Source organism: Notechis scutatus, chromosome 2, assembly GCF_049901735.1.
Source record: "Notechis scutatus isolate UNSWTSFEM ecotype Mainland chromosome 2, rNotScu1.2, whole genome shotgun sequence".
In the NCBI taxonomy this organism is placed as follows: Eukaryota; Metazoa; Chordata; class Lepidosauria; order Squamata; family Elapidae; genus Notechis; species Notechis scutatus.
In genome coordinates, this window is record NC_142010.1 from 69,301,563 (window position 1) to 69,316,005 (window position 14,443).

Sequence of the window (14,443 nt, forward strand, 5' to 3'; positions counted from 1 at the left end):
GTAACACCTACAGCTTCCAAATACTTTTCAAGAATAGCCTTATACAGAATGAGTTACACAGTAGTCAAAACAGGTAGACCATAAGTGATTGCAAGCAGGGACTCCTTGTCTGATATATAAGATGCAGCAGAACAAAAGTTCCCCTGGCCACTACTGCCACCAGTTTAAATAGACATTGTAAATCTAGGAGGATCCTCAAATTGTGTGCATCTGAGTAGAAGTATACAACTCTGTTCAGAGTCAACAATGGAGCTTTCTTGAAATTGGTAGGCCTAAATCCATTCCCATCTTGCAGGGATTCAGTTGCAGTCTCTTCTTCCCCATTCAGACTATGACTGCTCAGTTACTGTTTCCACTACATACCGTAGCTGTTTGGTTCAGAAATGAGATGAATAGTTAGGCATCATCACCATACTGATGATACCGAACCCGAAGTGAGATGGAAATATTCCCTCACTCAAATGAAGCATTGATATTTGCTCAAATCCAACCTGCCATCTCATGAGAGATCTTGGACAAAGATCCAACTAGAAGTAGTGGGGCTGATACTGCATAGAGCTCTATCTCAGGCCTCACAGACTCAAAATGATCCCAAATCATTTCACAATGCAAGGCCCCAGTCATCTCTACTAGCAGAGTCCAGCAGTAATCTGGCTCCTCTTGAATTTCAGTAGTTTTGTCTGCCAATATATGAAAATTCTTCACAGTGGCCCTTCAGATACTCTTGGCAAACCTCCTTTCCTAAAAAGGGAATGTGTTGTTTTGAAAAGGGCCACTGGACAGCATTCAGCATAGGCAATAGGGGTAGCAAAAAACAAACAAACCCAACAACCCTGTATTTTGCCACTCCAATCACCATTATGTAGGCTCTAATATAAAGTTATATTAGTATCTCGTCAAATTCAAGACGGATCTTCAGGTAACACTCTAGCTGCCCCTTCTATTGCTTCTTCTCCATGCATGTTGTTTGGAGCTTCTCATGGATGTTGGTAACTTGGTTCATAATTGTAAGGGAAACTATGAACTTGTGGGTTGCTCCAGACCATCCACAAGGCAAGGCCAAAATTTTTAGCCAAGGGAACTCCATAATCACCTTAGCAACCAGGTTGAGTATTCCTGGAACAGATGCTACTCTGTAAGAAGTGCAAGAATACACAATCTGCAAACTCTTCTGGCCCCTTGGGCCCAACTGCACAAACAAGGTCTCACATCTAGTTATCTGCACAATAGTGACTCTTGACGCCAGCAGAGCCTCATGGATGAGAACAGCTACCTTCTTCTACTACTACAGGTAGTCCTTGCCTTACGACCAGACATTTAATGACTTACAATTGCAATTATTTGCAACCAAAATTCTAGATTCAATTTTGGTCATAATTTGAGGCCTGCCTAGACCCAGAATCCAGATCAAATATTAAAACTGAAACCCAGGAGATTTCCGAAGAAGGAACACCCCTTACTTCTCCACCCAGGTTTCAGTGATATAAGCCTGTCCACTCATCCATAAAATTGTGGATGAAGGTGTTTTTTATACAGATCTATAATTTAATTGCAAGAGCCAAAATCAATAGCTTCAAGAATCTAGTCCTGGTTCCTGGTTTTAAAAGTGAATGCTGGAAGAAGTGATCAATCTAATGTATTGAATATACTGAATCTACCTTCCCAGAGTATGATCAGCTGACATTCTTCTTCCAGCCAATACTTAAAAGAGTAGGTAACCAGGAAATATTCCTCCAAAACATCCTCATAAGTGGTCCAGATGACACAAAAAGTTTCTGCAGCAAAATCTGGCTAAGAACTCATCGTTTAAATCCAACCCTAGGCCAGAAGACATACAGTAAATGCAAATTTCCTACAACCTTCACCTTTCTTGAAATTCCCATCTACTCCCACTGTTGGTAGGCTCAGGTTTCTGAAAGAATGATGGAGAAACAGCCAAAATAGTGACCATAAGACTGAAGCTATCCAAGCTCTGATACTATGGGCTAGGAAACATTCCAGGAAATGTCCTTTAGGCAATAACTATCGCTCAAGTTATGGTGCCAAGCTTTCCCCCAGTAAGCAGGCTGGCAAAGGCCTTAACAGGTTTTCCAATACCTTCCATGTATCATGTTGAAAGAACACTGCCAACTATTAGCTGGAATGTTCTCTGGCATTCCAACTAAGTATCTTCAAATCCCAAACTATGGGATTAACCATACTCTGCATCCTCTCACACATTCTTACACTTTTTCAAAGCATTCTGATTGAGGTGCCATAATTTATTTACATTTAAGCAGGGGTGGGATGCTACTGGTTCGGCCTGGTTCTATAGAACTGATAGCTCCAAAGAGCGGCTGACACTGAACTGGTTCGCTGGGACAACCACCTGATTGTCTGCTTGGCCCACCCAGGCTCTAGGCCAGGGGTGTCCAACCTTGACAACTTTAAGGCTTGTGGACTTCAACTCCCAGAATTCCTCAGCCAGCAAAGCTGGCTGAGGAATTCTGGGAGTTGAAGTCCACAAGTCTTAAAGTTGCCAAGGTTGGACACCCCTGCTCTAGGCTGTCCTTTATCCTATGCTTTTACCTCCTCATCTGCTTTGCGTGGCACAGCTGAGTGCCGCTCGTCAGCTGGAAGAAGGTAAATGCTCACCAGAGCCAGTAGCGCGCACGTGGGTGCAGTGTGCGTTTGGCATGCATGCGTGCACTTCCCGAACCAGTTGTTATGCCGGTAGGACCCCATTCCTGCATTTAAGCTTTTAAACTAATGATGTTTGACTTCAGTGAAGGCCAACTTGTCCAAATGCAACATTACATAAGCTTTTCCAGCAGAAACAAATGTTAAAGCAGCCTCAAATGTCAATTATTTAACATGTGCTAAGAAGCATCACAGAATAAAACTTAGCAGCCTTTCACAGTAGACCAGGTCAGGAAGTAGATAATCTAAGAACTACTTTAACTCTACTGATACAGACTATAATAACAGAATCCTGATTGCCTTTCTCTTTCCTTCCCTCCTATAGCAAAGAAGATTTCCATTTCACTGCAAAGGTTGCTTATCATGCAGCATGATAGATCCTAGCAGTACTTTATCTAATTACTGCACTCCTTTTATCCCCAAACAAGATAGTGCTGTGGAAGAAAATTGAAGACAAAGCACAATTAAAAATCAAGCTCACATTGCCTTCATATTGATTTCATGACAAATAAAAGGTGTATAATTCTGGAGTAAGTTACCTGGAAAAGATGTAATCCATTAGCATCAGACAGGAATCTCAAGTCTCGGTCTACAAGAGATTCTACTGGAACCACAGACCCTAAACCGAGCTTATCTACCAAAGGAGTGAATGTCTGAGAATAAAAACAGAACAAAAGTAGAAATACACATTAGGAAGACTGCACAGACATATACACTCAGATAATGCTCTTTAGTTTCAAACAAGTTATTTTTAACATGATCAGAATAATCAAAAATTTTGTTTGAGAAATATTTTAATCTGCTAAAAGGAATTATACAATTTTCTGTAAAACTGAAGCTGGCCACATTTTCATCCCCCACAACCCCACACAATATGCTTTGTTTTTTACATAGAATGATACCAATACTTTTAAAATAACCCCATAATACAGATTGTCCTAACTTATGACCAAAATTGGGGTGGAATTTCCATCATTACGTTGGTGTGCTTGTAAAGTGAGACATCACAGGACCAGACTGAATTATTTTGGGAATCTTGGTTCTCCTCATTGTAGTCATTAGTTGTTAAGTAGAATTGTAGGTCATTCAGTGAGTATCCATGCCAATCCAATCCTTTGAGTTTGGCCAGCCCAGAAATATAGTGAGGGTCCGCCTCTAACTCACCCCCGCAACCTATCTGCCCCACCCCATCTCTGTCATTTTTGCCTCCCTTCACCCTGACTTGTGGGGCAGGAAGCAGGACAGCAAGCAGCCCCAGAACCACAGGGCTCTGCAGCTGCTTGCCATGCAAAACCACACAGTTCTGGGGATGCTTGCCACCCTCCAAGGCAGGGTGAAGCATGGAGAAAAGGGCAGAGATTGGAGGGAGAGAAAGGGAGATGAGGGAGTTAAAAGGATCCCTGCAAGCACTCAAATTTTGATCATGTGACCACAGGGACATTGCAATGGCTATAATATCAGGCTTAGATCATAAGTCATTTTTTTTCAGCATCACAGTAATTTTGAACAATCGCTGAATGAATGCTTGTAAATCAAGCATTCCTTGATTCCCCATAGCATACCTATAGGGTAAAAATTTTTCATTGTAGGTTTTTTTTTTTTTCATTTCGATAAGGTTCCCCCCACACACACACACACTACAGCCTAAATCCATATTTTAGCCAAAAATTAACCTAAAAGACAAGTAGATTTTAGGTCTCATACAGTAAAATCTGATATTACGTAAGTTGCTTCAAATTAACTATAACAAATAGTGAAAGTACTCACCAATGCAGGCCAATGTTCAACTGACACCCTGGTTCCTTGCAACAAAACTGGTTCATTTCTAGGAACCCAAACAAGGGAACCTTCCAGCATCAAAACTATAACTTCTTCTGCATGCACTTTTACCCAAGCATGTTGCTTCCAACTGCACCGATCAAATTCCACAAATATCTGCAAGAGATTCCAGAATGTGCTCATTCAGATATAAATGCAAACAGTTATTTTATGCCAAGCTGTCATACAGTAGATGTATTCCTAAGAGTATCTAGTAATATCAGCTTAGCTTTTCAACTAAGACTCTATTTATGTACTTAGCAGTACAACCTCCTTCCCTTGAGACATGCAAGCACACAGAGAGGGCACCACACACTGGTATAAGAAACAAGCAATCTCTGGGGTTCCTTCCCCCCACCCAAACTCCCAAGAAAGTGACAAGGTTCTGTCTCTTTTTCAAAAGCGCATAGAGACAGTCTATCCTGATAGCAATGTAGTTGTGGGTAGTAGAAAAAAAAAACCCAGCAGGCATTTGCCAAACAAATCCCACTGTGAAAAAAAAATCTCATTTCTCTTCCAAGCCTATGACTGCTTCTCACCCAGACTCTAAAATACTTTGTTACCTAATAGGAAGCTCTAGAGAAGGTATAAAAAGTTGGTGGAATTGCTACTTTTCTTTGCCAATTCTTCTTGCAATCAGCAGAGAGTGCTACAAGTAGGAATTTGGATTCCTGAAGTTTAAACTCAATGACCTAAATGGATTGTTCTAATTCTATGACACACAAATCTCTTTTCAACAAAAAGTTCCTGGAATAGCATAAAGGTTTCCCCACCTTCAAAACTTCCTGGAAGAGAAGATCCTACCTGTTCCTTCTAACCTTCATACTCATCAGAGGAGTCAAAGAAAAAGGAAAGCATTTTAATAGTAATTGTTGTCTCTCATGAAAAGACAAGGTAAACTGAGTTCTTTGGAGTAACAAATGTATTTACAGTATTGTTTCCAGACATTCCACAGTACAGATCAAGGCAATACAGTATGCCAAATCCTGGGCCCTCTGATTTAATATGAGACATTAAAGGGAAAAGAGAATAAAGCATGTTTGTTGTCTGTATTTTAAGACAATGAAAAAAAAGATAGAACAAAGAGTTTGATCTTGATCTAGGACTAGGCAAGAAGCCGGGTAGGAATTTATGCAGGGATCGAAGTTAGTCAACAGTTAACCAGGAAGGCAATTACAGACATCTTGGGGAGAGAGCAGAACAGGGCACATTGTTTTTCTTGAGATGTATGTCACTATCTTTGCAGTGCTGTTCAGAAGGAAGTGTTTCAACCTGACAGGAGATCATCTACAACAGGGGTGTCAAAAAGGCCCGTGAGCCAAATTCGGCCCATAGGGTGCTTAGTTCTGGCCCATGGGGCCGCCCTGGAAACAGCGAAGAACCATGGTGATTCTGCCAGTGAAAGCCATTTTCGCTGACAGTGCGCTCAGGCCACAATTGGCGCCCGTGACAAGAGTGATGTTGAGCTGGTCACGCCCACCCTGGCCACATCCCACACACCCCTGAGGTGAAACACAACCCTGATGCAACAACAGGCAGAAGATTAGCAGAGCGTGTCCATGATTAATTATCAGTCAGAAGACATGACTGAAAATTCCTTAATTGCACAATGCATGGACATACTTAAACCATGGTTAATGTACATTATACAGAGAATTATGCATTCTATGTATAATGTTGTCCATTAACTATGGTTAAATCTTTCCAGGCATTGTGAAATTGAAGAAGTTTTCAAGTCTTTTGACTGCTAGTTGGTGTCCATGCCAATAAACTGAACACATTGGGGAAAAAATGTAAAATGTTACTGCTTTTTCTTCCACCTAAGAGATAGTTGATTAACTCCATTAACAGATTAGAAATAAAAACAAGAGGCCTTGAGACAGAGAAATCTAATCTTAGACATACTGAATTTAAGATACTGATAAATAATAGAAAAATACCACAGAAATAGCTGGAGACCTTAGACTGGCATGAATTATCTGTAACAATTGTACCTTACATCTAATGTTAAGACTGGTCTTAACCTAATTTTCAACTTTGAATTATTTGTTTATGTGTTTTCATTAAAAACATCTCTATTCTTAAACATCACATAGATTTATGAGCTGAACTGTGATTTATTCTTGAGTTACAGAACTGTAATTCTGTACCTAAATATTTCAATATTCTTATATTGCCTATCTGAAAATTGTATCAAGACTGAATTACATTCATCCCCAAAATATAAAATTATGACCTAAAATGTCTATTCCCCTCCTCAATAATTTTTCTTATATCTCCCATAAGAAAAGTCTGAAAGTTTAGTTTTTAGTTTGATTAGTGTATCTCTTACTATTGTGTCTGCACTTTAAGAGTTTTGTGTTCTAACTTTTTTGAAAATGAATATATAAGAGCAATGTTTCAGTAACATATTCAAATGCCATATTTAACAAGAAAAATGTTATTTAATATTTTCATGAAATGTTTCATGCAATTTTTATTTTATTCTAGAAAAAACATTTATTTGACATACATTTAAAACAGACAAATATATATATATATATATAATTAATTTGTTTTCTGAGGTTCTCGCGGGTATTTGTATGTGGATCTTTGGTTATTATTCGGGTTTTTTCCCGTGTAAGATTGGAAGTATCTAGGCAACGTTTCGATGAAGTCTCATTCATCATCTTCAGGCTTGTGTCTTCGGCTCTGTGCTTCTCAGAGTAAATCTGATTACTCAGATTACTAGCCAGACAAGCACCTGGGCACAAACAGATCCCCCCTGATACCTCCAGCTCAAACACACCCCAACCAGGCACCCAGATGAAACCTAGCTTCCTAACAAATGATAGCCGTCCATTTACCCAGAGCCAAGCTGCACTAAAGGCCTCCAATAAAGGAATATGTTGCCAGCCAACCAAGATACAAAAAGAGCCCCAAAATAGCCAGTCTCACAGGAGGTAGGTGCCAGCGATGAACCATTTTATATAAGTTTTCTTTATATGAGACTGACATGGTTAATTTGTAATTTGTTTGCCAGATGTGTTCCCACTTATCTAATTCAATACTATGACCCACGTTTTTAGCCCAAATTATCATAGATTCTGTGACTATTTCTTCTCTTAATTTGTAATCCAAAAGATATTTATATGTTTTACTAATTCTTTTCTTTTCCTCTTCTAGCCATATTTTATTTAATTCTTGTGGGGTCATATTAAAGCCAAATTGTTCTCTATCCTTTTTATAATGGGTTTGTATTTGTGCAAAGGGCCACCATGCTATCTCCTTTCCTTGAATTTGTATTTGGTTCCTATTTTTAAGCTCTCCAGGGTCATATAATAAATCTTTATACCTAACAATATTTTCATAATCCAATACATTTGGATGAGTAACTGCTTCCAGTGTAGGTAGCCACAATGGGTAGTGGTTTTTTTTAATCTTTCCCCAGATATTAAACAACACATTTCTTACATGGTGCCTTTGGAAATATGTTGTTTAGATTTTCCATCCCACATGAAGGTGTGCCAGCCAAGTTGGAGATCAAAACCCTCTAATTCTAATAACCTTCTATTTTCTAATTTAACCCTATCCTTAAGCCAGTTTACTATAGCAGCATCATAATATAATTCAAAATCTGGAAGGCCAAATCCTCCTTTTTTCTTGGCATCCTGTTATAATTTATATTTCACTCTGCCATATAAATTTAGATATACATTTGTTTAATTCTACAAAAAAAATCTTTTTCCAACTTGACTGGCACTGTTTGAAACAAGAACAACAATTTTGGCAAAATATTCATTTTTACTGTCGAAATACATCCCAATAGTGATAACTGCAATTTGACCAAATTATCTAAACCTTCAACTATTTGCGTTATTAACTTATCATAGTTATCTTTTTTAATCGATGAACATCTAGCAGTCAACCAGATCCCTAGGTATTTTACTTTATTTACCACCTGCATACCTAATTTATTTGCTAGTTCTTCCTTCTGCTCCTTTGTAGTTTTTTGTTAACACTTTTGTTTTTTCTTTGTTAATTTTTAACCCTGCCACCTTTCCGTATTCTTCTATTTCGCTTAGTAGTATAGGGCTCGCTTCTAAGGGTTCTTCTAATATAAATGCCATATCGGCGAATGCCTGGAGTTTATATTCCTCTTTTTTAATTTTTAGTCCTCTAATCTCTTGGTTTTGCCTAATTTGTACTAAAAGAGTCTCTTCTGCCAATATATACAATAGGGGAGCTAGGGGGCAGCCCTGTCATGCAATTTCTTAAAGCAGATAAGAAAAAGAAATTTGGATTTTAAAAATGAACATTAGATGTAGACTTAAGCAAATTAAGTATCAAGTTACTTCTAAAAGCAAAGCACAATTACAGATAAACTGAAAAACAAATACTGATTCTTCTACTAGAGTTGGTCATGACTAGATGGGGAAGTTTGCAGAACACCATTCTCTAGAAAAACACCCTTGGCTTCAATTATGAGCTGATCCCCGGCTGACTTTTTAAAATTAGGTGCCTCATAATTTCTTGTATTCATTGGGCAAAGGATTATAACAGGGGTCCCCAACCAACAGGCCCCGGACCGGTACCGGTCCACGGATCATTTTCTACTGGGCCGCCGGTTTGCTGGGCGCCGCCATCTTGTTTTGATGAGAAAGTGCTTCCGGGTGAGCTTTTCCGGTTGGAAAGCGGCGTTTGGGTCCTGAAGGAATCCTCGCGCCTTAGTTTCATCGAAGGGGGGGGCGGCTTCGAACGAAGAGCCGTCCCGATGGCGGAGGAGATTAAGAAAGCACAAAAAAGGTACAAAGGAGGAGTTGAAGGTGGCGGGGACAAGCGGGGGACAGCTGGCCGGCCGGTCGCTCTGCTCGCCTTGCCTTTTCATGCGTGCTGATGCCGGTACCAGGCCGCGGATCATTTTGTGATGCCGGTACCGGGCCGTGGCACAACAAAGGTTGGGGGCCACTGCCTTATAAAATAACTTTTGTACATACAGTACTGGGTAGGGATAAAATATTATAAAACCTAACAGCCAAGAATAGAGCCAGTTTGTTCCAAGAGTTAAAGCATGAACTGGGAATCCAGCATATCCAACTATCAGTTCGAAAGCATGCAAATGGGAGTAGATAAATAGTGGGAAGATAACAGCATTTCATGTATCATTGGCTTATGCTGGCCACATGACCATGGAAATATCTTCAGACAATGCTTCCTTGATTGAGTAACGGAGGTGAGCACCATCCCCTAGAGTTGGTCATGACTAGACAGGGGAAACCTTTACCTTTAGCAATGAGGCAACCTAGTTTTAGTCTTGCATTTAGCAGGGAATTTAGTTGGGAGACTTTGCTAGTCATTATCAATTAGCCATAGGGGAAGCACAGGCAAATCACTACTGAAGATGTTGCCAGAAAAATAAGAAACCTGCACATGAAATCATCACTAGAAATCATGACTGATTCAAAGACACACATCCATAATCCTTCCCACTGCAAGAATATAACAGAATTTAACATTATGAAATAATTTATTCTGAATCAATCAAATATAAATATTTCAAAAGCCTTGAAGAACAGAAAAGTCTTAGTCTGAGGTAAAAAAGACAACAACACGAGGCTGAAACAGTCCCAAAGGTACTTTTTAAAGAGGCAACTGGACTTTCTGAAGAAGCTTCTTGGATGAGAAGCAAAACAAAACCTTTTGGATGAGAAACAAAACATCTTCAAAGAAAAACCAGAAAGTCCAGTTGCCTCTTGAAAAAAGCATTTTTGGGACAACCATGACCTGGATGACTGAGAATCTCCATAGACATTTAGGGTGAAATAGCATTCCAGAGGTACAAATGAAAATATCTTTTTTTACCAGAAAAATGAAGTATTTGAAACAAGGTTCTGTGGATGATCTTAAAGTTCTGGTTTTACTCATAAAAACTAGAGCTAGCTGGATAAATCCTTTCACTTAAAAGTTAGAATGAAATTAGAAATAGAATTAAGTATAAAAACATAATTGGCTGGGGAAATCCAAAAAGAATCTATAGAGTAGTTATCACTAATGTTCATATCTTACTCAAGAACAGCTTGAAAAGACCTACTAGAGAACCTGCAGCTTCTTTAGGCCAAAATGTAAAAGCAGTTTGTGTGTGTGTGTGTGTGTGTGTACACTACTTAATAATGAAACATACAATACATAAATGTGCATTTAACTAAAAAGAAGTTAAGGTTAGACATTATTTATTTAAACAGAGCTAGGATAGATTACGTTTAAATATTCTATAATATCATACATTTTAAATAATCAAAATAATTGAGATAATCTCTAATGAATAATAATGAATTTCTATAATAACTAAATTAGGAAATATAACTTAGTCATGTATTTTGGGCAAGCCAACATAAGCAACCATCTACTTTTTAATTATAAAGCTATAATACGTTATTGTACAGAATATCTATGAATCTCCAAAGCAGTGGATTAAGCTTTTCTCTACAAATTTATACAATTTCAGTACAAGATTACTCACTCTAAAACACTATATGTCAATACTTTAAAGAAAATAAACCACCAAAATCAATGAATCATTTTAAACTATAATCAACTGGAAGTAAAGGTGATCAGGCATAGTATTTAAAAACCATGAATCTCTCTAAAGAAAATGTTTCAGTTCATAACATGACAGAGTCAAAATGGGAAGGAACTGATCTATAAACATAACTGTTATTGTCACTTACTAGCTTTGTAAGTACAAAGTGATAACAAAAAGACCCACTGTACTGAGATATATTAATATCTAGTTTCTAATTTAACAGTCTTCTGATAGATGATTCAACCCCAGAACAAATCCTCTGCCTCAACATCTCTGAATTGTTGTCATTTGAATTTCCCCAACACAAGGTGTAATAGAAACTTTTACATTAAATGCTTTTGCTTCTTTCACCCATGTGATTTTTAATAACGATACATTGCTGTCATTTTCAGTAATCATTTGTCTAAATTAAAAAGACCCATTTACTGCACTTTCCTTCAATAATTACTCAACTGGATTTTTAATGCCATTTAATCCATACACTTTTGTTACACCTTCCTAAGCTATAACAATTCTAACACATTTTAAACATTCTACTTACTTGTATTGTGGAAGTTTGCTGCTTTCTGAAGGTGCTTTTATTTTCTACATTACATCCTGAGAAAATGTTCAGGTTACTGTGTCTTTCATGGGAATCTAACATTATGAAGCTAAATCATAAAAAGATAAAGACCAACTTTCCAGTTTTTGGATCATAGATCAATCACAGATATGTCCATAATCTTTTTAGGATTTGTCCATTTCAGACTTGCTCAATCTTCAAACCAGTAAAACTATTTTAGCCTCCCAAAATATTCCTTGTGCACTTATTTGCAATTCAATTTCTAAAACATACTTCAGTCCAGAATATTTTATTTTAATATTTATTCTAGTCATATATATACTGTAATTCTAGACCTCTGTCATTTACATTGTAAACATTTTCTACAGATCTTCAATATCCATTTTAAAAATACAACCTGATCTGGATAACGTCAATTTAATTTTTTTAAATTCCCAGATTATATGTCCATAGTAGAAAGCCAAATCAAATGGCATTGCTCCATCTACCATTTCTTCATTATCCATCATGAAAAATGTCAACTACAGTATAATTCCAGGTATTGAGAGACATCTGTGATTATATGCTATGATAAGCTAAAATACATTTTGCTTTTGGCTTAGAGTTATGAGCAAATCCAGTTAAATTATCCAATATATAGCCCAACACTGTTAAAACAATGGTCGATACAATGTACAAACTCTGCCACCAACTACCAATTCTGTAATAAATACTCCCCCAAAACTGAATTATTAGTAATAGTAAACATAAAATATAGAGGTGCAGAGAAGAATTGCTACATAGGTCTACTGAAGCTAGCATTTCTTTTTAATGTACCTAAAGCTCCTTTGAAAAATAGGCAATGAGGAAACTGCTAAGGTCAAGCAAGGACATATTGTGATGTACCCAATTCTGTTGAAAAATTTTGGAAACAAGTTAAATCATGACAGGGATGTCTCAGAGTATCAAGCAGATGATAAAACAAAACAAAGCTTCTGGGTTCATATAACTTTGCTCCAAAAATCCATATATTTTGCTTTAGATGATAGACTATTTTACACACTACGCTAAGAAAATATAGGTAGCTCAGGGTTCAACTGTGGAGTTCTTGGTGCTCTATGAGCTTGGTCATTTGCTTGCAGAAATTTTATTACCCAACTAAGTAACATCATCTGTGCTACAAAGGAGTTTGTTCCCTGATCATATACAGCAATTCCTCTGCTAGTGTTGATGGGGATACAATTTTCTCTTTAGTGATTCATTTATTATTTTATTTTCTGCTTGATTGTTTGTCAAGTATCAATCCCAGCTTCTCTGGGTATTGGTTGCTGGAGAGGAGGTATCCTGATCCTTTTGTTTCCTTCTTCACTAGACACACAGAGATAAACCACATTTCCACACCATTCAAAAGAGACAATAAAAAAGGAAACAAAAAGACCAGAACACATCCTCTCCAGCAGCCAATACCCAGATAAGGAGGGATTAACATCAGACAAAAAGAAAACAATACGCTAATCATGATACTAAGCAGGAGAAAACCACACCCCCACCAACACTGGCAGGGCACTCACTAGCACTGTTGTTACCTAGTTGGGTAATGAAATGTCTGTAAGCAAATAACCAAATTCAGAGAGCACCAAGATCTCCAGAAATTAAATATTTGAGGCTGAAATCCAAACCGCATTTAACTATTAAAGCCAATTTATGTATGGATCCCATAACCAAGAAAGTCTCACATGTGAGGCTTACATGCGAAGAATTCCATCAAAATATTTTGATTAACACCCACCCACACACACACACACAATTAACCCAGATGCAATTTCCCCATAATTCTGGAGACGTTTGCGCTTAAGGCAAAGTATCCTTAAGTGACAAAAAGCACTTAAAAATGATCGATCTCTAAAAGATCCAACTAAATTAGAAAAGCGTGATTTAAAAAGCAACAACATCATCGTACTCCAAACCCACTGCAGCTAAACGGCGCCGCCGTGAAAGGAATTTTGCAAACCTTACCAGCCAAACTATTGCGAATATTGTTTAAACCACACACAGTTCGCTTCCTAAACGGATCCTCGCATTTTCAGCTCAGGATTCGGGGATCCGAACGCGATTTTTTCGCCGAGAAAGGAACCCTCCCCCACCCCAAGAACTGCCGTAAACGCAGCACCTGAAATCCGAGATAGGTGGCCCAAGAGCGGCCTTACGCCAGAACCCACCGCTTCCACATAAGGGATTTCGCGCAAAGGCGTAAAAACGGAGGGAGACGTTTCCTCCAGATTCCACCCCCCCCCTCCCAAAAAAGGAGGCAGCTGCTCCGCCATCCCTTCCTCTCCGGGGACACGGACCCCAGGGGAATCACGAGCACGCCAAGAGGACGTGCCCCCGCCCTCTCCTCTCCCCTCCCCGCCCGAGGGCTCACCGCTAGATCCTGAGGGACGGCTCCGCTCATAGCCCGCACGGTCCCGCTCCGCCAGGCCCGGGAGGGCAGAGCAGGCCCAGGCTCCGAACCCGCCGCTTCTCCCTCGCCCGGACCTGCTACCAGCAACAGCAGGAGTCGCTTCCCCACCGGGGAGGCCGTCGCGTCTGCCATCCCTACCGGGCAGAAGCCGCCTCCGCCGCGGTTCTCGAGCTCAACAGCCTCCAGAGACACCGAGCGAGTCAGCGACAGCTCTCCCTCTGGGCCCCCCGAAACACTGCCCGCCCTGTTCCCGGCGTGCCCCGCGGCAGGCTCCGATTCATCCCGGCGTGCCCCGCGCTCGCCGAACCCTCCCACGGGTCTGGGCTCCCAGAATGCAGCGCGCGGGACTTTTTATTTATTTACCTTTTCGCTTCCGGCATGC

At 39.3% G+C, this 14,443-nt stretch overlaps 1 protein-coding gene across 2 annotated transcripts in view; it reads right to left on the bottom strand.

Annotated features, from left to right (window-relative positions):
- KDM3B (lysine demethylase 3B) overlaps positions 1-14,376 on the bottom strand; it is a 49,179-nt gene extending 34,803 nt beyond the window's left edge. The window contains exons 1-3 of one of the 2 annotated variants that reach the window (XM_026673341.2): positions 14,023-14,376; positions 4,447-4,614; positions 3,219-3,332 (exon numbers count right to left, since the gene is read on the bottom strand). In XM_026673341.2, the coding sequence (XP_026529126.1) occupies positions 3,219-3,332; positions 4,447-4,614; positions 14,023-14,193 (453 nt within the window). In that variant the 5' untranslated portion in view covers positions 14,194-14,376. The remainder of the gene's footprint in view (positions 1-3,218; positions 3,333-4,446; positions 4,615-14,022) is intronic. The other variant, XM_026673342.2, reaches the window with a different exon arrangement.
- Positions 14,377-14,443: the final 67 nt, after the last annotated feature.